General features: G+C 40.7%; 1 protein-coding gene across 2 annotated transcripts in view; it reads right to left on the bottom strand.

Moving 5' to 3' along the window:
• The window catches only part of ZFYVE26 (zinc finger FYVE-type containing 26), a 3,506,023-nt gene that overhangs the window by 3,159,346 nt on the left and 322,418 nt on the right, over positions 1-24,259 (bottom strand). For both annotated transcript variants that reach the window (XM_044074068.1, XM_044074069.1), the window contains one exon: positions 23,344-23,433. In XM_044074068.1, coding sequence (XP_043930003.1) covers positions 23,344-23,433 — 90 coding nt within the window. The remainder of the gene's footprint in view (positions 1-23,343; positions 23,434-24,259) is intronic.

Consider the following 24,259-nt stretch of genomic DNA (forward strand, 5'->3'; position numbering starts at 1 on the left):
CACACCCACCTCCCTCCTACACAGACACACCCACCTCCCTCCTACAGACACACCCACCTCCCTCCTACAGACACACCCACCTCCCTCGTACACACACACACCTCTCACCTACACACACACACCCACCTCCCTCCTACACACACACACCCACCTCCCTCCTACACACACACATCCACCTCCCTCCTACACACACACACACCCACCTCCCTCCTACACACACACCCACCTCCCTCCTACACACATACACACACACACCTCCCTCCTACACACACACACACACACACACCTCCCTCCTACACACACACACACACACACCTCCCTCCTACACACACACACACACACACCTCCCTCCTACACACACACACACACACCTCCCTCCTACACACACCTCCCTCCTACACACACACACACACACCTCCCTCCTACACACACACACACACCCCTCCCTCCTACACACACACACACACCTCCCTCCTACACACACACACACCCACCTCCCTCCTACACACACACCCACCTCCCTCCTACACACACACACACCCACCTCCCTCCTACACACACACCTCCCTCCTACACACACACACCTCCCTCCTACACACACACATACACACCTCCCTCCTACACACACACACACACCTCCCTCCTACACACACACACCCACCTCCCTCCTACACACACACACACCCACCTCCCTCCTACACACACACACACACCCACCTCCCTCCTACACACACACACACACACACACACACACACCTCCCTCCAACACACACACACACCCAGCTCCCTCCAACACACACTCACACACACCTCCCTCTTACAGATTTTTTTAAAAATTTGTCAAAGCAAGTGTTCCCAATTGCCTTTGTTTCTCATTACACCTCTAGCATTTACTATCTACCTGAGGAAAACATTCTCAAATTGACTGGTACTATGCAAATACTTCCAGCAAAAATCTTAAACCTTTTGGACTTTGATGAATATCCAGGAGTCGTACTGACGTCCTTCCGTCTTGTCTTTCCTTGATCTCTTACCAATCTTTTTAAACTTTTCTGGTTGAGTCTTGTCGTGCAACATTTTAAATGTTCTATTAATTACTCCTCCCCAGCTTCTGTTTCAGACTCAACTAAAACTCTATTACAGCTGGTCTTTCACCTACCTTCACTTACCCTTTCTCACTGTCTACACTCTTTTCAATCCATGTTAGGGAAGGCGGCCTCTAATCTGCAGTCCAAGCTACTGCTTAATCTCCTCCCCCTCTATTATCTTTCGGTCTCTAGTTACTTGCTCCTAATACCCTGGTTGCCATGCCGATTACCTCCAGTTAATTCCAGTCTCATCTTGACTATTTTCTATAACCTACTTACAGTCATCCCTATTGGTAAAATCTTCTTTCTCCAGTCCCATGTTGGTTTAGTTCTTAAAATACTTTGAGTTTATGAATATTCTACACGGTTGTTATTCTCCTTGGGTATCTGGATCAAAAAACTTACTCTCTGATTACTTCTCAACCTTTCTCCCTATTTCATCATTATCCTTTTCCACTTAGGTTTATAACCTTCTGCTTATGTTATGTATTCACACCTTAGCTGTACGGTATACTTTCAAATCATGCAATCCTAGAACACCTTGTTCTATGGCAATATCAAGTTGTCCCACTTAACTCCTGCCCTCCTCCCCTCCCAAATAAATTCTTTCAAGTCTTTATTAAATTATGGTCTATAACTTCTCCAATAGTGGATAAAAATATGCCTGAACTATAGGAACTAGAAATATTTGCACTGTTTGTATCTTACTATCCATATCCATAATCAAGCACTTCCAGCTTCTACATTTGGGTTTTATCTTTTTAGTCTCTACCAACAGCTCCTTAACTGCCATAAAAGAACCCCTCTTAAATTGAGACACAAATACGTCATCTTCTCATGTCCCCATAAATAAGAGTATTGCTTAACCAAATCATAAGTACTCAGTTTACCACTACAGTCTTTGTTTTATCTTAATTTATTTTGTACCCTAAAAAGAACAAACTGAAAAAGGTTCCACAACAAAATGTCCTTTTCTGGATTTATGAAGTACAAAAATACTATCATCCATAAATAAAGCTGACTTTCCTTGATCACCATACTAGTCATTCCAGTTATATCTTTGAATTTTTAAGTCCCTCATTTTATTTGATAATGGCTCTACACATAAAGCAAATAAATGGAAAGAGGACACCCCTGACTGGTTCCTCTGTTCAAAGCTTGATGTAAACCAACACTCTCACTCTAATTCTTGCCTGCAACCCTCCATATAGCCTCCTAATCAACCCTATTATTCTCTCAGGGAACACAAATGCTACCCTTGGCCTATTCATAAAACTCCATCTAAATATTGAATGCTTCCTCTGCATCAAAACCTACTAAAAACTGGGCATTTTCTTACATTGTTTTCCTCTGGATAATTACCGTTCCGCTAATGTTTACTACAGCAATAACCAAAGTGTGTGTGTGGTACATTGAAGATTTACTAACAGTTGGTGAGGTTTAATCACAAGGGCGAAGCCCGAGTGATCAAGCAAAGACAACCGTGGGTACATCTTCAATATACCATACCCAGGAGTTGGTTATTGCTATTATACAACAACATTGTTTATGAAAAAAATTACTTATTTTTCTTAATGTATTTGTATAACAGCACAATGCTGTTCTTCAGCATTGTTTCCACATCCTGCGGCTTTGTTATTGTACTGCATATGTGTATGGGACTTGCGCTCCTATGCTTATGAAGTACATCAGCGCTTTGGAAAGCAAGCAATGGACATGAGAATATCAGACAGTTTAGAAGTACAACAGAGGTCAAAAATACAAGGAAAACCAGACACATTTCTTTAGTTTTGTGTAACATACCCAATTTTCCTTGTATTTTTCTCTGCCTTAGCTCAAGAAAACTGCAAAGCGTTGGCATATATTAACAGACGTCTGGGTGACCAGACTTTTTTCTAGTGGTATACGCTTGATTTACAATGGGCATGCTGGTTGGGCTGCTCAGTGTGCACATTTTTGAATCGTTATTGACCTCTTATTGTATAATACACTTTCACACACCTTTATCTGTAGTGGAAAAAAGAACAGGAAACACTTTATTATTATGTACTAAAACTGAAATAGGTCTATATAAAGGTGGATCTGAAGGGTATTTTCTTTGGGTAATACAGCCACCACCGACTACACACAAAATGTTGGTACTCTCCCCCATCCCCAAAATATTGTTATATAAAATCTGCTACATTTGTAGCACTTTCTTCCCTACCCATTTCTACAGGAATACAGTCTGCTCTTGGAGTCTTCCCTGTTAATTGATTATACATTAATTTGCATCTCATCAGTTCTTATTTTAGTTACATGTTCTGCTTCAGCATCCTCTAAACTCGGCATAATTAGGCCTAACATAATTCTTTCCATTTGTGACTTTTCTCGGTTTCCATATTTCTCTACTTTATAAAAATGTTCATAACATTTCTTAAGTATGAATACCGCTACAAGATCTCATGTATATTATTCTTATTATAGGCTCCCCAAGTCTGCTGACAACCCTTTCTGACTGTTGCTCAAGTCATTGTAGTAAACATTTTTGTTCCAAACATTATCAAAATACTTTTCTAAACACATGTATGTTATCCCAAGTACTTAGTTACTTTCCTTTAGCTCTCTGCAGTTGCTCCTCTTCTTGTTCTAACAGATTTCCTTTCTTTAGCATTAGTTTAATCGTTGTCAACCACTCTAAATTAAACTCCCTATTATTTCTCTTTCTAGTGTTTTCAAACTCCCTTTTCATTTTATCTCACTCATTTGCTATCCCTTCTAAAGAAATGCCCGTCTTCACTACTAACTCTCAAATTATTTCCACTACCCATTCCTTAAATTCCACTCTTTTTAGCAGATAAGCAAGAAAGTCCAGTGTCTCATTTTTACTTCACTATCCTGCATCTTTATCTTAGTTTTTTGGTGCATTATCTGAAACTGCTACTCAATGCATGTCCAAGATTTCAATTAAATATACATGCTCCTATAAAATATATTTTTTATCCAGTCAAAACCTATTTATTTTACCTTGGGGGAATAGTACATAAATAAAAGTTCCTGCTATTGAATTCACATCTTCCATAACAAACATTCTCATACTTCTTCAGACATCTACTCTCTTTTGTCATATCCTCCCTTTTTCCCCGAATACATCTCCACTACTGCAAATTAGGCTGCAGTCCCAAACAATAAATGCTCATTGTTGAAACCTTAGCATTTTCCCCAAATTCCCAAGCTCCACAACAGCTACTGTAATTCCCTTACCCTTCCAATAACCCATTACAACTACAAATATACCAATTATTGCCTTATTTCTCTTCTATCATTACTGGAACCTCTAGCAATCATAATATTCATCTCCTTTTCCTTGATATTCTGCTGAATGCCCACCAAGAAATTCTCTCTTTGCCAAATTCATGTGCTCACCTCTAAAAGGGTTGTCTGTAGCATCATCATTTGCATTCTTTACTTCTCAATATAATTCAATACTCAGTCATTTGCCTACATAAAGCTATTTATGTTTCATGATAATACAGAGACAGCATAGTCATATTATTCTCACCGTATGAACCGGTGTCATATTTTAAGGTGTTTTGCTTCAATAGAAGCACTAAAGTAAAACTAAACAGATTTTCAAAACCCACCCATCACCTTTTATCTTAAAGCAAACTCAAAATTAGTCGACTTCCAAATGCTTCATTTCAGCTCTCCCAGTGTGAAAACAGAAACTCAAAAGAGAGCCAATGAACTCAAATTTGGGTAAATTTCAGTAACTGGCTAATAAGTGCATTGTCTGGATGCCAGCAAAGAAAGAAATTCAGAAAACCTGAAAGAAAATCAACCACAAAAGGCAAGGAAAAAATATTAACTGGGAAGAATTCTGCAGCTGTTCAGAAAAAAAAAAACAGTGCAAGCTCCAGCTCTGGCACAAGAGATGACTTCAAGTAACCTAGAAGAAAAAGAAGCCAAATGTACTCGGAGTGGATTAAAATAAATGAAACACTGATGGAAGTAAATCAACTCAAATAATAAAAAGGCTAGAGAAATGGAAGAAACGTTAAAAACAGATATTCAGATGAGGTGATAAAAATGAAAAAAAATACAAGTCAAAATGAAGAAAAGGCTGGCTGACTGTGAGACTGCTCAATAAGAGAGGTTTCAAAAAATAGAATTAGAGAACAGAGCATTTAGGGAAAACATAAAATGTTCTGCTGTACCAGGGAAGATGGAAAGAGCAGGCTATTAATTTTATGAAAGCACAAATAACCAAATGGACTGGTATTTCACATCAGTAGCTGTTAACAGAAAGAAAACATGATGTGTATGCTCCAAACATAGATAAGAGAAAGCAACCTAGACGTTTAATAGTAAAGATCCAATCCTACTAGCAGAAGGAGTGGATTATGACAAAACTGTGGCAGAAGGACAAACTACTAAAAGTGGTCAGCAGTAGAGTGTTTATGGATAAAGATGACTCATTGTACACCAGTTAGAAAAGGGGTAAATGTATTCTAGTATTCAAGGAATGTCGAGAAGCAGGCATGAGATTCAAACTGCTGTTCCTAGCTGTCTTCAGAATATTCTTTCCTGGAGGGACAAAATAATTTTTTATGCAGAACATGTTAAAGAGGAAATGCAAAACTATGCCCAACAAAAAGTGAGCTGTGAAACAGGATGAGATTCTGCTTCTTGTTCTTTTGGTAATAAAGACCACAGAGAGACTGTGTCAGTGAAACCTTTGCCAATGTTTTAACAGAAAATCATTGAGAGAGAGAGAGAGAGAAAAGCACAAGAGTTAACTAGAAGAACCAAGAGTACATTGGAAAGGAATTGGGGAGATAACGATAAACCAAAATAAAACTAGCAACTCTGAAATTAAAAAATAAATGTGGGATTACAAAGCATTAATTATATTTGTGAAACATTACATAAAAATGGAAATATTGAACTTTTATGACTTTGTTAAACTTTTAGGGAACTCTAAAGTATAAGCTCTACTTCATGTTATTAACGTTTGGAGGAAAACTTAGGAGAAGAGAAGAGTAAATTATCTTTACAGTACAAGAGATAATCTGCATGCTATGAAGGAAAGTTTTCTCAGTTATTTTCAAGAGTATTGGGGATACTAAAATAAACAGGTGCCCCTGTTTTTTCCATTCATTTATCTTTCTCTTTGTTCAGTTTTAAGAAATGAGGCACTGCATTGTAAAAAAAAGTCTCGTCAAGAGAATAAGAAACCAAGACCGATTCATGTGCTTTTTCTCATTTTTGCATATGGGAATTACTGAATTAAGGCCCTTTGCTTGATCTAGTAACAAATTTTAAGAGAAAGCAAGTAAATAAAAAAAGCATCAAATATAATACAGCTCTCCTCCAAAAATAAATAAATACTTTTAAAAACAACTATCTGGTTCTCATGTCTTCTAGATCAACAAAATCAGAGTACTTTCTTTCTTTTACTAGCTCTCTTTCAATGGCTAAGAAGTAATGTTTTCTGAAAACATTCCAACTTTTTCCTCACTCTGGAACAGCAAAAAAAGACCAGGCAGTCCTTCGTAGAAGCACAGGCTGTACCATGCATATCTGCATGGATAACCTTCCTTTTAGGTTAACCCAAGTTTGTGAATATGACTGTCAGTTTCAACAATTGTTCCTATAGGGATGGTAAAACTTCAATATTTGAAGATGTACAGAATTTGTATTTGACAATATTAAGTTAAGAGGTTTTGGGGTGTATTTGCTTTTATTTGAGGGCTTTCAATAAAACAAAGTTTTGTAAGATGTGACATGAGCTCAAATGGATATGACAAGAAGCAACTGTATTAAAGGTTAACCTGCTAAACATTAATGTGTGCGTACAACACAAAAGCTGGAACGAGATACTTAAAAAAGCCACTACAAATAAAAGGTGAAAATAATAATTTTTTTAACATTAAGGATGCTTTCAACATCTTTAGATGTTAACGGTCTCAGACATGTATAAAAAAGAAATCATACTGAATTACATTTTAAAAATGTACAGTGCAAATAGCTATCCTACAGGAGACCCATTTAGAAAGATTTGAACATGTGAATTTGTTAAAGAAAGGTTTTCAGGACTGTTATTCAGCGAAATACCCGAGACAAAGCAAAAGAGGAATACTTGTATTAATTGCAAGAGGAGCTCCAAAAGTGAGAGGATAAAAAAAAAATAATAATGGTAGATATTATAGTAATAAGGGGCAAATGGCAAGGGAGGAGGGTTATACTGGGCATGTATTTATATTCACCTAAAATTGCTATGATGGAGCTTAAGAAAGTTCTGTGAGAAATAATCAGGTTTCATCAGGAAATATTACTTTTAAATGGGGACTGAAAGATTTGTAGCAGGCAAGATGTGTATGCGGCACCCAAAAGGGAAAATATAACGGGTACATTTTTAAACATATTTATGAAAATACGGCATGGAAGATATGAATTCAGTAGGAGGAGTTCGGAGTGAATTTAAATATTACTCCCAGAGATACAAAACCTAGGCTAGGCTAGACAGAACTTACATTTGACAGGAACATGTACATTTAATTGAAAGTTTTGATAGACATCGATAACAATTTCAGATCATGTGCCAATAACAACTAAATAAAATGAAACACTGGTGCCTTCCCACCCATCTGTTGAAAAAAGAGGAATTTAAGGAATGGGTAATGGAAATTATTCAGGAGTTTTTAAAAGAGAGAAATAGCTTCTGAAAATATAGCTAAGTGGGATAAAATTAAAGTAGAGTTTAAACATAGTGTAGAAATAAAAGAAAGCATCCCCAGCACCTGATTCTTGGGTGGATCACTGGAAAAAAACTCATCAGGACAGTGGAACCAAAGGATGCCATGTTCTGGGAGGTCACATCTACTTTGTAAAGAGGGACAAAGGTATGAGGATTAGCCCATGTAGCTACTGCACAGATCGAATCCAAAGGCAGTCTGGCTTGAAAGACAATAGACGTAGCCAAGGCCCTTGTTGAGTTTCCTTTAATTTTCCTTGGAAGTTTTTGTTTACTCAACTCGTAGACATGTTTTATAGTGTCTGAAAGCCACTTTGATAAAGTCACCTTCGAGACTCCACAACTTTATTGTCCGCAAAGGATATAACAACTGGTCAGATTTTCTGAAGTCTTTGGTCCTGTTTAAATGGAAATGCAACTGTCTATGGCAGTCCAACTGATTAAGCTTATACTCTGCCTTGTTGCCATGATTGGGGAAGAAAACAGGAAGCTCTATGGATTGATTCAAACTGTAGTCAGAACATACCTTGGGTATAAAAGAGAGGTTGTTTCTGACAGAAACCTGATCTTTATGGAAAATCAAGTACGGGAGACGAATAGATGAGGCCTGTAATGATATTAGACCCCATTTCTCACATATGGAAATTAGAAATGGCAGCTAACTGAGCTCTGATAGTAGCTGCAGCTGATCCTCTGTCAAAGGTTTCAGCAAGAAATTCAAGAATCTTTGAAATGGGAGCAGTAACGGGATCAACCTGATTTTTGTCTGCCCAACAAGAGAACCTCTTCCACTTACTAGCATAAAGTTTCCTAGTAGTGGGTTTATGGGAGGAAATCAAAATGTGTTGAACTGCTGGAGAAACATTGGGAAGCCTGGCTAAGATCAGAAGTGGAGAAACCAAGCTGTGAGCTTGAGAGTTTGAATGGAAGGATGGGGAGCCCCCAACTGATGCATCAAAAGATCTGGTGCTCGGTCCAGGATCCAAAGCTCCCCCTGCAGGTGAGGCCAAAGGAATGGGAACCATATTTGAAGAGGCCAGTAAGGGGCAATGAGGATTAGCTTGCAACCCAATGACTGTGCTTTCTGAAGAAACTTGGGGATCAGGGACAAAGGTGGGAAGGCATAAAGCAGTCCCGGGGGGGGGGGGGCAATCGTGAACAAGTGTGTCCCTGGGTGACTGTCCCTGTGGTGGGACTAGGGCAAAGTAGTTGCTGCATTTGTTGAGGGGGGTGACAAACAGATTGCAGCATGGCTGGCCCCATTTGCAAAAAATCATGTCTGCAACTTCCTGCTTCAGGGATCACTCGTGAGGCATCAGGATAGTCCAAATGAGCTTGTCCGCTATCACGTTGGATTTCCTCAGGATGTGCGTTGCAACCAGAAAGCATCAGGAAGCCATCGCCCACTGCCAAACTCGTAGTGCCTCTCGACACAAGAGGTAAGATCTGGTTACACCCTGTTTATTGAAGTACCATACTACCGGCATGATGTCCGTCTGAATTGCTATAGTCCCTGTAGATAGAGAGTCCTGAAGTGCTTGCAACACCAGAAGCACTGCTATCATCTCCAGGACATTGATGTGTAAGCGGTACTCATGTTCCTGTCAAGTCCTTTGAACAGTCTGTCCCAGATAATGCCCCCACCCTATCTGGGAAGCGTCTGTGGTCACTGTGGCTACAGGTGGGGGGGGGGGGGTAGAAATGGCCCCACTCCAGATCCATTTTGCAGGATTCTGTGATCAGAATCTGATGTAACATGGGTAAATCCTGGCATGACTACTGTACAAATAGGAGCCACTGCAGAATTCTCATATGGAAGCAAGCCATACGGACCAGAGTGATTGCTGCCGCCACAGAACCCAGGACCTTGAGGACAAATCTTGCTTGAATTCTCTTTTGTGTGAACAGCATGACAACTTTGACGGATCGTTAATACTCTTTCTTGAGGCAGCTTTGCTATCATGGCCCTTGTGTCCAAATCTGCCCCTATAAAGGTAATATATTGACAAGGCAACAAGGCAGATTTTTCGTACTTTATGGTGAACCCTAGTTGAAAACAAGAGCGAATTGTGGATTCCCTTGCCCCGATTAGTTAATGCTCGGTGGTGGCAGTAAGAAGCCAGTTGTCTAGATATGGAAACACCTGGAATCATTGACAACTCAGGTGAGCCGCAACTACTGCCATGCATTTGGTGAACACCCTGGGGGCTGTGGTGAGATCAAAGGACAGTGCTCTGAACTGATAATGACTGGCTCCCAGCCTGAAGTGTAGATATTCTCCTTGACCGTCTGTCCTTTTTTATGTGATAGAGCACATCCAATTGTCCTGACCCAGAAAGGGAAGAATGGACTACAGTCCGGAACTTCATTTTCTTGACTGATTTGTTCAGCCTGCTGAGATCCAATATGGGTCTCCTGTCCCCTGTTTTCTTTGGAACTAAAAAGAACCTTGAGTAAGTTCCGGATCCGATTTGGTCTGCGTGGACTTCCTGGATGACTTTTTCTTAGCAACCTTTGAACCTCTAGATTTGCTTGATCCCAAAGACTGGGTGGAACATCTGGGATAGAGTGTTGTCTTTTTGACAGGGGAAGTTGAAAGAAGGGGATATTGTAACCTCCAAATATTACTGATAGTACCCATGTACCATCTGTAATTTTCTGGACAGGATGCCTGAATGAGCAGGTTTGTCCAGGTAAGGAAATATTTGAATCCGCTGAAGGCTGCAAAAAGAAATCACAAGAATGAGGCATTTGGTGAATATGCCTTAGCAGTAGAAAGGCCAAAGGGCAAAGCAAAAAAACTAAAAATGCCAGAAAGCAACAAAGAAACAAAGAAACAAACTTCTTGAAAAGGAGATCGATTGGAATATGAAGGTAAGCATCCTTGAGATCCATTGACACCATACAGGCCTGAGGGAGCAAAAGAGGAAAAATACTCTGAATGGACAATATTTGAAAGGTGGGCATCTGCAGAAAACTATTTAGATAAGAGAGGTCTAGAATTGGTCTCCCAAGTACCCTCTTTTCTGGGCACTAGAAACATTCTGGAATAAACACCCTTCCCCCTTTGGGACACGGGCACCTCTTGAACAGTACCCAGAGTCAACATGTTTCAAAGAACCTTTTGGGGGAAAAAATAAGTTGTTCCCGAGGCGGCTGAGGAATGCCCATAAAAGGGGGGATGGGATTTCCACATAATAAAATACCCCTGACGGACAGAACCCAAGAATCCTGAGTAATCTGAACCCAAACAGAAAGAGAAAGGCAAACAAAGAGGAATGTGACTGGGAAGAGACGGACAGTCATACAGCACCTGGTTCATCAGCAAAAGAAGAGTCCCTAAAGTCTGAGTAGCCTTAGCAAGAGGAGCCGACTTTCCATTATTTTTGCCCTTAGTAGGAGGGTGAGATCACCTCCAAACAAAGGCTGGCTTATTGGGATAATTTCTCTGAAATTTAGGCACAGGAGAGAGAAACACATGTTTGAGTTCCTGTAAGGCCTTCCCCTTATCCTGAAGGGACTTAAATCAGCAGCTGCTTCCCCAAACAAAAGTTTATCATCAACAGGAGCATCCATCAACTTAGCCTGGATATTATCAGGTAAAGGATGAAGCCTAAGCCAAGAATAGCTCTTCATCACGGAGCCAAAAGCAGCAGCCCTAGAAGAGGCATCTGCTGCATCATAACTACACTGGATAGAATGATGAACCACTTCAGAGGAAATCCCAAACAAAGAAAGAGCAGAAGTTTTACCCTCAGAGTCTGGGAGATCAGAAATAAGTTAACAAGCCAGACAAAGAGCAAACACATATCTGGACATATGGGTCTGACTGTTAATAGCCCTAAAATCCAGAGTAGCAGAGGTGTAAACCTTCTTACCTAGCCTTTCCATGGTTCTGCTGTCTTTATCAGAAGGCAATAACTTGGGTGAAGGAAGCAACTGAGGAGGCTTGTCAGAGGCTACAGAGACCACTGAGGGGTCAGCAGCAAGACATGTGTACAAAACGTTACAATCCTCAGGCACCCTATAAAACATACCAGGCTTCCTAGGAGCAGAGGGCAGAGAATCAAGAGCTTTAGAGGCATTGGAAAAAAACATCCAACAAAGCAGACAGAACAGAACGAATAGCAGAAGGTTTCTAAGATTCCATCTGCAACAACTCAAAGTACCTCTTATGGGTGTCAGATACCCAAGCGCAATCCTATTTTAAAAAATTATACCATCCTGCTGAATGCATCCCCCAACATAATTTCCTTGAAGGGAGTATCAAGACTATTAGATTCCCCTTCACCTGACCCATAGTCTAAAAACAGAAGGAATTTGGGAAGAGTAAGCAAGGGATTCTTCATCAGAATTTAACTCCTCCTGAGAAGAATCCATTTCCTTGGGCCTTTTAAGGGGAGTAGAGGACCAAGGGTGGCAGAGGACCAAGGGTGGCAGGAACAGAAACCCTCTGAGGAGGTTTTAATGCCATTAAAGTATTAAGCAAACCCTGAGTAAAAGGTCCGACACTTACTATGTGGACCCCCTAGGAGCAGGAAAAACAGGTTTAGTTTTTTGTTTCTTCTTTAAAGAAATGTCTGCCCTATAAAACTTAGAAGGCTCTGACTCAGGATGGCATTCAACAACTGTATAGGAACTTCTTTCCTAACTAAAATCTGTGGAACACCCCTAGGCTCCTTGAAAATAATCAACCATGGTTCCCCCTGAATGCCTAAAATGGATGCCTGCAAAGCCTCATAGGAAATGCTGCCAGCCAGATCCTCACTGGCCTCCAACCCAATCATGGCAGAGGATTCCATCAAAAAGCCGAGCAAGCCTCCAGGTTCTCACAGACCTTGGGAGAAACGCCTGGTGGAGGTTGGACAGTGGAAAATTCCTGTCTAAAATTTTTAACTTTCTTCCCTAATGGTTGACCCTCAGGGCGGGAAGTTCCTCCCATAGTAGCTTTAGCGAGAAGCTTAAGGTGCTGGGTTCTCAAGATACAAAGACAGGGAAAAAAAGCAAACTACGAACAGTTTTTGGTACAAAAGTCGGACAAATCGAACAGGTCATATGGTCATGAGAAGCTCCTAGGCAAAAAACATTGTGGCAGTCTTTATGGGGAATCTGTCTCCGGCATTAGCATTTGCCCTTCCTGGATGACATTAACCCCCTGGAGCAACAAAACCGCTACGAAAAAAAAAAAACAACATGGTACTTATCTGCAATGGCTACATATCAGCAAGATGATGTAGGCGTTCAACTGTCTAACAAAAACGGCATTCAAGCTGGCAGAAATGACATAGGCATTAAGACCAAGGCTCTGGAGATGCATTCAGACTGGCGGCAAAGAAGTGCTGAGGATGGTAAGACTGGACGTCACCTTTATGCCCTACGGTACACAATGGGCATATCTGTGATACTCAGCATACCTTAAACAGTAGGCTTTGGTATACTGGCTGACACTGGGCTTCCACAGCAGGGAATCTCATATGTTAAGTATACTGCCAACGGTGAATCATATTTCCTGGGACTGTAATGAGTTGGCAGACTTTCAAGATTCGCTGTAGACTGCTTTGTCAGAGTTATACCAATTTACTCATCCAGTATATAAGGAAATTATTCTCTGAGCTATAACATAATTGGAATTGCCTAGACATAGTAGGCTTTTCTGAATTTAATTATGGTGGCTGCCAAAAAAGCAATTACTAGAAAATGGAAATCAAAGCCTAAATCAACTTTACTAGAAGTAGTAAATATAGTAACAGAGATAAAACAATTGGAAATGTGATTTTTAGAAAAAGTTAGGAGCAAATTACATAGGAAAAAATGGGAATTGTGGGAACAATGCATGCAGGGGAGGATCAAAGCTTAAAAGATGGCAGGACTTGAAGGAGCTATGAAATGTCAATGACTGGATAGACTACAAGTGATGTATAATGTTTGCAACTAAAATCATGTCAATATGGTTTGTGACCTACGTTTACAACTATAATTATGTCAATATGGTTTTTCATTTAATATAAATGTATGATTGCCCATGTCGTACATGATAATTTAATAAAGATATTTCTTGTTTAAAAAATGATAAAAAAATAAAGGAAAAAAAAAAAAGAGGCAACAGTTTATTTTAGTATCCCTATTATCCACAAAAATAACTGAAAAAGCTTTATTTTACAGCATGCAATGCATATCGGGCCAGATTCAATAAAGCCTACACCAAGGGTACACGATATGTATTCAAGAACATTCTTATTACATTTTTTGTGCTTTCTAGTCAATCAGAAAGATTACACTAACTGTACATGTATCTACACTTAATGATAACCTTTATGATTTCCTGTCAATATTTAAAGCTGTAAGAATATCAGTAGGAAAACTAAAATTAGGAGGAAGAACATGTGAGTTATCTCTGCGTTGTCTGTTCACTCGGAGCGGTATACACAAGAGTGTAGGAGTTAATAAATCCCTGGGTTCATGTTTTATACAAATACTCAAGATCATAATTTGTTTTACTTAGTAAATTATTTCCTACCTCCTTCCCTCTCGTTAATGTTCTTCCAAACATTAATGACATGAAGCAGGGCATATGCTTTGAAGTCTCCTACAAGTTTAACAAAGTCAAAAAAGTCCAACATTTCCATGTTTTCTTGTTCAGTCATTTCATAAATGTAACGGATGCTTTGTAATACCACATTATCTTCTTGGTGATCTATATCTCCCAAATCCAGTCTCTGGTTCATTTTCAACATGCACCTGGTTCTTCTAGTCAATTACTTTGCTTTTCTTCGGTCTCTGAAGCATTTTCCTTTGTAACATTGGAAAAGGTTTCACTGACAATCTCGGAGTATTATCGTAAGAATAAGCAGCAGAATCCCCTTCTGTTTGATGGCTCACTTTTTTGTTGGACAAACATTTGTACCCCCCCCCCCCCCCCGCCCCGTAGTGTGTTCTGCATCAAAGAATGGACTTTGACCTCCAGGAAAAATATTATATAGGTAACTGGATACAGCAGCTTGAATCTCACAGCTGCTTCTTGACATTCCCTGATTGCTAGAATAAATTTACTCTTCTGCCTGGTGGACAGTGATTAATCATTTTCTACTCTGTCTCCAACTTTAAGTACTTTGTCCTTCTGCCATAGTTATCAGAATCAACTCTTTCTGTTGGTAGGATTGAATCATTATTAGTGGTCTTGGCTGCTTTCTCATGGTCATGTTTGGAACATTCACATGATGCTTCCCGTTCAAATAAGCAATTGGACTGGTATTCTACAGCAAGTGTTATTTGTGATTTCATAAAATGAATGCAGCCTGTTCCTTCCAGTTTCTCTAGTACAGCAGAAAATCTCAGGTTTTACTTATGTGCTGTCTCACATAATTCTATTTTTTTGAAATATCGCTTCTTGAGCAGTCTCATGCTCAAGCCAGCCTTTTTTCATTTCAGCATCTGACTTTTTGCAGTTTTATCAGCTCATCTGAATATCTGTTTAAAGCTTCTTCCATTTTTTCCAGCCTTTTGTTATTTGACTTGATATACTCCTTCAGTGTTTTGTTTATTTTAATCAGCTCTGAGCACATTTGACTTATTTTGTTTCCCTCTAGATTACGGGAGTAGTCTCTTGAACCAAAGCTGGAGCTTAAACTACTTTTTGCTGAACAGCTACAAGATTATTCCCAGCCAGAGTTTTCTCCTCACTTTTTGTGATTGATTTTCTTTCAGGTTGTCTGGATTTCTTTTTTTGCTGGCATTCAGGCAGCACCAAATTTCACCGAAATAAATAAAACTCACTGGGTCTCTTCAGAGTTTCTGTTTTCATACTGGGAAAGATGAAATTAAGCTGTTATTCAGTGTGCAGCCATCTTGGAAGTCTATGAAACAGCTTTTCTTGAGAAGTTTTATGCTTAGTCAGACTTTTTTTATTTCATCTTATGAGTTTTGTATTTCTTTCAGTTCATCCGAATAGCTAGTTTCTAACTTTTCCAAGCCTTTTATCCAACACATATATTCTTTCAGTGTCTCGCATGTTTTGAATGCATTTCATTTATTTGCACCTCTAAATCACAGATAGACATCTGCTGTACCAAAGCTGAAACCTGAAATGCTTCTTGGTGAACAGTCGCAAGATTCTTCCCAGTCAGAGATTTTTTTTATTCCGCTTTTATATGCCACTTTCTCTTGCTTTCTCCATATTCCTACTTTACTGGCACCCAGGCAGTGCAACCATTAGCCAATAAACACATTTTACCCAACCTGATAGCTTTTACTGGCTTTTTTTCAGTTTTTATTTTCAAACAGAGTTCTAATCAACCTTTGAATTGGTGTAACCATCTTGGAAGTCTAAGGACTGCCTCATCTTGTCCCTGTTGATATGAGCTGAAGGGCTTTTGACAGATCTATAGAATCTCGCTAAAGCTCTGAAGATGGATAAGAAAGTTCAAATACCTGGTTAATTCCCTCTCCAGAACTGCTGATTCTCTTTTGAGAAGGGACAGAAATAATCTCCACTTGAGATGCCACAAAAGGAGAGGCCTGAGAAATAAGAGGAGGAGTCTGAACAAGCTTCAGGGATGGCTTAAATCTGGGTACTTTCTAGAAGGTGGCTTGACCTATTCTAGCTTTCTATTCTCCTTTTTTCCTCTCCATAAGGCTTTTCTTCAGTGAGGAACAGCCCCTTTAGAATCCCCTTAATGTAGCACTTCTGTAGCAACCTGGAGCTGAAAGCTTTGCAAATTACTATTTTTTTCTATAAATGATCAGACCCCAGGCACACTATGCACAAGTTATGTGTGCACTCGGGCAGGATCATGTAGCTTCAGGCCTTAAATCCTGTAGCTTTTTATTTCTCGATTAGCCTTTAAGGAAAACTTTTCAACACTATCTGATACATGACAACACTTCAAGAACTACTGTACATGATGACACAATCTCACTAGGTAATCTGTTACTAACCTTTGGAAGGTAAGGAACAGAAAAATAAATAAAACCTAAGCAGTTGAAAACTGCATTTATACAGATTAACAAGTCTATCAGAATTTGATTAACAAAATGGTACTGTTGTGATAACAAAAGAGTGACGCTTAACAGCCTACCAGGGAGAAGTTAAAGGACGACAAAAAACATCTGTAAAAAAAGAAAGAACAGTAATATCTCAAGTATGACACAGGTTACTTCAAAACAGTCCCAAAACAACAATACTAAGAAAACATTTAATCAAAATTAACCATTAGTAACTCACTGAGAGTCACATCTGATTGAAAGAAGTGGCAAACAAGATCCAGAGAGGGAAGCATGTAGCACTGTAGGGAGGAAAATCAGGTCAGTGCCAACTCCAGTTAAAGTCCTTTTGTAGTGAAGTGGATGGAATAGATAATGCAAAATCAGATGGTTCTATTGCCAATCTACACATCCTATCGTGCCCCAATCAGAGTAATTACTGTTAAAGAAAGGAAATGTACAGTTTTGTACCTACCATAAATGTAGATGTTCAAGTGTTCACCCTGCTGCAGTCCTCAAACTTGGGTTATCCTGCCGTCAGGTGGTCCCGCAGTCATCCCGAATTCCAAAGTCTTGGTCCGGCGTTGGTTGCTGTTGCTTCTTCCCTGACGTCAGTGGGCCAGGGGTACACAAGAGGCATCCAATGCCATTTTCTTCAGTTTTTCTTTCCCCAGATGTCAGGTGCCCCCAATAGGTAGGCAATATTTATATATATATCACACTTGGGTTGAATCCCAAAGCTAAGGATGGGAGGTGGAGTCAAACAGGGTTAGAAGAAGCTAGTAGGCCCTGCAAAACTGCAGTGGCAAAACCAACTCTAGTCTTAGAGTATAGAGGTAAGTGATAGTGTTTGGTGAAGGTGTGCACTGAACTCCAAGTAGTAGCTTCCAGAATATCCTTGGTTGGCACTCCCCTGAGAAAGGCTGCTGATGTAGCTGTAAGCCCTGGTGGAGTGTAACCTAATGTTAGCAGGTACTGTTTTCCCATGATGTGTGTAGCAGAAACGTATGCAATGCCCTATCCATTTTGAAATGGTCTGTTTTGAGATAGCTTTTCCTTGTGATCCTGTAGCATAGGCTACAAAAAAGGTGGTCAGTTTTTCTGAAAGCCTTAGTTTTATCCAAGTTGTAAAGTAATTGCCTGTGAATGTTCAAAGAGTGCAGGAGTCTTTCTCCTTTGTTCTGGGGATTTGGGAAGAAGGTGGGCAAGTGAATTGTTTGGTTTAAGGCCACACTGGATACCACCTTTGGCATAAAGGAAGGGTTAGTTCATAGAGAGACTCTGTCTTGATGAAAAATGATGACAGGTTCCACTGCCATTAGTGCCTGTAGCTCTGAGACTCTTCTAGCTGAGGTTATTGCTAGTAGTTGGGCAGTTTTCCATGAAAGAAATTTTAAATCAGCTGAAAAAGCTGGTTCAAAGGGCGGCAGTGTAAGCTTTTCCAGAACAAAGTTGAGATCCCAAGTAGGTGTTGGAGCTCTCCTTGGCGGTCTTAAGTTCTTAGCCCCCCTGAGGAACTGTCTTAGGAGTGGATGTGAAAATAAAGGAGGACCCGTGCTGTAATGAGCTGAAATTGCTGAGGCGTGGATCTTAATAGATGAAAAGGAAAGTCCTTTGTGTAACATCTCAGTTAAATATTGTAGAATCTGAGGGATGTTTGGATCAAGGGGGTTTAGGCCTTTAGCCTGGTTCCAGGTGCAAAATCTTTTCCATTTGTCTGAACAGGTTTTCCTGGTGCTGGGCCTCCGGGGCTCCTGGCCTCCAGAATGATATCCATAACAGTTTTGGATAAAGGTGTTGGCTGGTTGTTCAGGTAATTTGCCATGCAGCCAGGTTTAAAGTCTTGAGCTGGCTGTGTAGAATCTGATGGTTTCGCTGGGTGAGCAGGTGAGGAATTTGTGGCAAAATCCATGGTTGGCCATGGGCCATGTTCCTTAAAATTGGGTACCAATGCTGCCATGGCCAGTCTGGTGCAACGAGTATCATTTGTGGCCTCTCTAATCTGACTTTCAAGTGTACCTTTGCTAGAAGAGGCAGTGGAGGGAAGGCATACACTGTTAATGTTTTCCAAATGAATAAGAGAACGTCCACTTTCCAAGCTAGTGGATGGAAGGTCCTTGTGCAAAATTTTTGAAGTTGGTGGTTGTGGGGGCTGGCAAACAGATCTATGTCTGGGCGTCCCCATTTTTGAACTATCATTGCAAATACTTGTGGATCTAGTTTCCATTCATGTGGATCCATGATGTTTCTGCTTAGGTCGTCTGCCAATGTGTTTTTCTTTCCTGGCAGGAATTGTGCTTGTAATTGATCCTGGTAAGACAGTGCAGTGTTCCACAAGGTCATTGCTTGCCTGCATAGAGGGTAGGAATGTGTGCCCCCTTGCGTGTTTATGTACCACATAACTGTGGTATTGTCCGTCTTTATTAGTAGTTGTCCTGGGTGTAGACGGTCCTTGAAAGCTATTAGGGCATTCTGCACTGCTAGCATTTCTTTTTGATTGATATGCATGTGTCTCTGATCTGTAGTCCATTTGCCCTGAATGCACTGCCCTGCCATGTGTGCTCCCCAGTCATAGTCCGATGCATCTGTTGTCATAGTTTGCCTGGCTGTGGGTAAGGTGAAAGGCTGACCCTTGTTGAGGTGACATGTCTGTGCCCACCATAGAAACTCCTGTTGAAGGCAGGGAATGAGTGGTATCATTGTTTCCAAGCTGTGGCTGTGCAGAGTCCATACACTTTTCAGGTACCATTGTAATTTCCTCATATGCAGTTTTGCAAATGGTATTAGTAGTATGCAAAATGCCATGAATCCCAAGGCCTGCAGAATTTTTCTTGCAGGGAGTTGGGTCTTTGTTGCCATTATTTTGAAATATTGAAACAGCTGTCGTTGCTTGTCTGGCGTGAGATAAGCCATCTGGGCCATTGTATTCAAGCTGGCACCCAGGAATATTATGCTTTGTGAGGGTACTAGTTTTGATTTCTTTTCGTTTACTGTGTACCCTAGGCAACTTAGAAGGTGTTTGACAAATGCCAGATGCTTTAAAAGAATTTACTTGCTTTCTGCTTGAATAAGGCAGTCTTCCAGGTATGGGTATATTTGAATTCCTCTGTCTGCAGTATGCAATTACTGATGCCAGGCATTTTGTGAAGACCCTGGGCGCAGTAGATAAGCCAAAGGGCAGTGCAGAGAATTGATAATACGTTGAACCTGCAATGAAGCGGAGGTATCTTCTGCAATTCTGTTTGATAGGGACATGCAGGTATGCCTCCTTGAGGTCCAAAGTGACTAGCCAAGCGTTTTTCCCAGCATGGGAAGAAGCTGCTGTAGTGTTAGCATCTTGAATTTTGGTACTTGCAGGCAGGTGTTTAGAAATGAAAGATCCAGAATGGGTCTCCATGCTTTGTCCTTTCTTGGGACTAGGAAGAGTCTTGAGTAAAATCCTTGTCCTTGCTCCTGTGCAGGTACCTGTTGAATAGCTCTCATGTTCATGAGAGCTGTAATTTGTTTTTGTGCCTCTGCCCATTGATTTGGTGGCAGGTTTGGCATTCCTTTGATCCTTGGTAAGGTATGAAAGTGGAATCTGTATCCTTGAGAGACAATGTTTAGAACCCATTTGTCTTTTGTGATGATGTGCCAGTTGTCTGCAAAAAATGCTAGTTTTCCTCCCAAGGGAGTTGCCAGGAGAGATTTGCTTGGTAGTTTGAGGACAGAGTCATTGTGTTTGTCTTCTGCTAGCCTGGGGCCTGTCCTCCTCCTTTCTGGGTAGCAGAACCCTATTGGCGAGGTTTGTAAGGGCCCTGTGACTGTCCTCTGCCCCTTGGGTGTCTATATTTGCCCCTCTGTGATCTGTCTGAAGCTGGAAAGGACCAGTTTTTTGTTGGCTAATTTCTGCTGAAACGAGGGGGTTGTACCTGCAAAAAATCCTTGACCATTTTCATAGGCTTTGCCTTATCCTCCATTTTCTTTAAAACCTCTTCTGCTTTAACACCAAATAATACATCCTGCTGTAAAGGTGCATCCAATAATTTTGCTTTAACATGGTCAGGGAGGGTTTGTTCTTTTAACCAAGCATGTCTACGTACGACAGAGCCAGTAAGAGCTGCTCTACAGGAAGCTTCCAATGAATCAAATCTGCATTGTAAACTATGTTTGCCCACCTGTTCAGCTGCATGCAACAGATCCTGCATTTCCTTGAATTCAGGCTGTTGTGAATGTGTGCTCATTTTTTGTTTTAACTGAGACATAAGGAATTGTTGATATTTCAACATGTGAAACTGGCAATTTAATGCTCTCATAGCCAGAGTTGCTGAGGTGCATATTTTCTTTCCTCATCTATCTAGGGCTCTGGAATCCCTTTCAGAGGGCACAGGATTTTTAGCCGTAGAAGCTTTTGCTCCCTTAGGACCCTGGGAAATTGTTTCTAGGTCAGCTACAGGGCTTTTATAAAGGAATTTGTGTGAGTCAGGTACTCTGTAGTATCTGTCTGGTTTGGCTGGAGCAGGAGGTAGAGAGTCTGGATTTAAACTAGACTCCAAGTAAACATCATCCACAATATCTAAAACAGGAGGGATAGCAAGAGGTCTGTGCTGGGGTAGTAAAAGAAACTCTCAGAGCCTTTTCTTAGAATCGGAGTAATCCTGGCCTTCCCAGTGGAACTGTTCCCTCATGGTATGTAAAGTTTCCCCAAAGGAGTAGTCTTCAGGGGGAGACGCTGAGGGAATAGAATCTTCAGCATCAAAATCCTCATAAGGTGGAAAAGTGTAATCCTTGAGGAGAGAGAAACCTGGTCAGAGGATGCATAATCCTCCTCTTGTCTTGGTCTTTTATCAGGAGGGGGATGGGAACCCCTGATAAGGGTAATCAAATCTTCAGCCATCTTAAGCATCTGTTTCTTAGGCATGGGGCCATGAACTGTAGACTGATGTACAGTTTTCTTTGGTTTTAAAGGAGTTTTAAGTTTAGCATAAGATTTAATGGTGAGTGTAGTCGGTCTGAAGACACCTTCTGCAACCAAAGGTGTTTCTGTTGCACCGGTGTCTATTTCTGCTCCGGTGTCGGTAGATGGCTGCGTCGGCCTAGCAGACTCCTCAGCTGTCTGGGGTTCCAGTTCTGCGGTCGTCAGGGGCTGCGTAGGCACCTCCCTGAAAACCGGAGAACCGGCGACAGGCCCAACTGAGGCCTCGGTGTCTGGCTTATTCCTAGGCTGTCTGTCCTTATCCTTGTGTTTTTTATGAATGGCGGTCGTCGGCTGCTCCGACGGCATGATATAATTAAATTTCCTACCAAAGTAAAGCAGTGCAAAGTCAAAACGGCGTTTGATAGTTCGTTTATTAAACCTAGAGCAAAACCGACAACCTGTGACGTTGTGGTCTTGGCCTAGGCAAGGAATACAATAGGAATGGAAGTCCTTATGAGGTATTTGCTTCCCACAAGAAATGCAATTGTTAACTTTTTCTGACATCGTACTGAGGCAAGAAAATGTTCCCCAACAGGGTACTTAGCTTTAATGAAGACTTCGGACTGAAATTCAAATCGAAAATCTCAGGTGTCGGCTGACCGACACTTGTGAACTGCTTCTGCTTCGGGCACTGTGCGGCAAGAAAGACTGAAGAAAATGGCGTTGGATGCCTCTTACATACCCCTGGCGCACTGACATCAGGGAAGAAGCGACAGCAACCGACACTGGACCAAGACTTTGGAATTCGGGCCGACTGCGGGACCGCCTGACGGCAGGATAACCCAAGTGTGATGACTGCAGCAGGGTAACACAATGAACATCCAGTGTGCTAACTGAACTGGGGAATAAGGAAACAAGGACAGATATGAAGAACAGGTAAAGAAGAACATGATATGTGAAATGAGAGGGTATTATGATTAAGAAACTTAGAAAAGGAAAGGGGAGAGAAAGGAGGGTACAGCTTTCAGAATGAAGGTAAGGACTTCAGTCTAGATATCAGAATATATTTTCCTAGAAACCGTAGTGGCTAGGTGAAAAGGTTACAAGGAAAAAGCATGGACTAAGACCATATATGCCTCCAATGATGTGTGACAGATTACGGACTTGGAGGAAATGCATGGTTGAGGCAGAAATACAGTACCAGCTGCATAAAAAGGAGAAAAGACAAGAGCATTCATCAGTGTACAATTTAAATAAGGTAAACTTGTCTTTACAAATGCACATTGATGAGAGATTTCACCATTTGGAGCAGTGTTTTTTTTTTAGCGGCCGTAAAGCACATTAGTAGTATTAGTACTCACAATGCTACTTGCAACGACTATGTAACACAGTAATTATCAAGCTACTGGTGATGCATAAACTCTTTGTGACAACTGCACTTCCTTGGAAAGGCAAAAACAGACACCAGTGATAATTTCACCTTAATTCAAGGAGCAAATGAACAATTATAATCACAGCTGTGCATGCCAAATCCTGCAGGTTTTGATTGAAAGCACACCTGAACTAGGCCTATGTTGTAAATCATTCGATTTTTTTTTTTTTTTTTAGTAAAAACTCAGGATTTTGGCTTAACCTGAACTTACCTTAATCTCGTCGTCATTGTGTTTCTGGTGCAATTCTTCTAAAAGCAACAGGAACTCAGTTTCCTTCTTCAATGAGCTGGGCAGTGATTTCTGGGGGAGAAAAAAGAGTGACTTTTACAAAAGCATACAAAGAACTGAATACTACACAAACATTAAAAGGAATACATAAGCAGGCTTCTGTCATCACATTAGACTGGAGAAGCTGTTTTGTGGAAGTGTACCCTCGAGCTAAGTTAGTCAGTAATTGGCAGCCTTAGTCATAAAGCTAAGCCATGGAGAATGGCTGAACCACAGTCTGAACAGTGCACAGGCAGAAAAATCCCTAGCTCTGCCTAAACCATCACGTCAGCCTGAAGACTCATTTAAAAAGCCTAACAATGGATCAGTGCCATTAATTAGTAAGTTTTTAGATCAGTCATAGCACAACTCAAAAGAAAGGGTACAACCCTAACAACTAAATGGAAGACAAGACATTGCACCTCTGCTATGTGGCCTTCCAAGTGATAGGTTTGTTTCTGTGCATCCTGCAGAAGAGGGTAGAAGTTCCACAACAGCTTTTCTCCTTTTAAGCATGAGAAGGAAACATTAATTCAGGACATATACTCACCAGAGAAACCATATTGCAGGAATCACCCTGCTTAATGATCAGATTCTACATATTTTTATAGTAAGTAATCACTACAAAATACCTGATCATAATCTGGGAAATGGAATACTCAGCTGCTCAGAGTCACCACAGGACCATCCGTTGTGCAGCTTCTCTCTTCATACTTGTAAAATGCTCATTAAAAAAGTTACACCCTTACCATTGAGCTACATCTTCAAGATCCATGTCCATCCACTTCAACATACTTGTACACCTAACCAGTACCATGGTGTAGAGTGATAAAGACCTAATATGGTTCAGGCAATCCCA

This window comes from Protopterus annectens, chromosome 6.part0 (assembly GCF_019279795.1).
Source record: "Protopterus annectens isolate FY-2018-M chromosome 6.part0, PAN1.0, whole genome shotgun sequence".
Taxonomy (NCBI): domain Eukaryota; kingdom Metazoa; phylum Chordata; order Ceratodontiformes; family Protopteridae; genus Protopterus; species Protopterus annectens.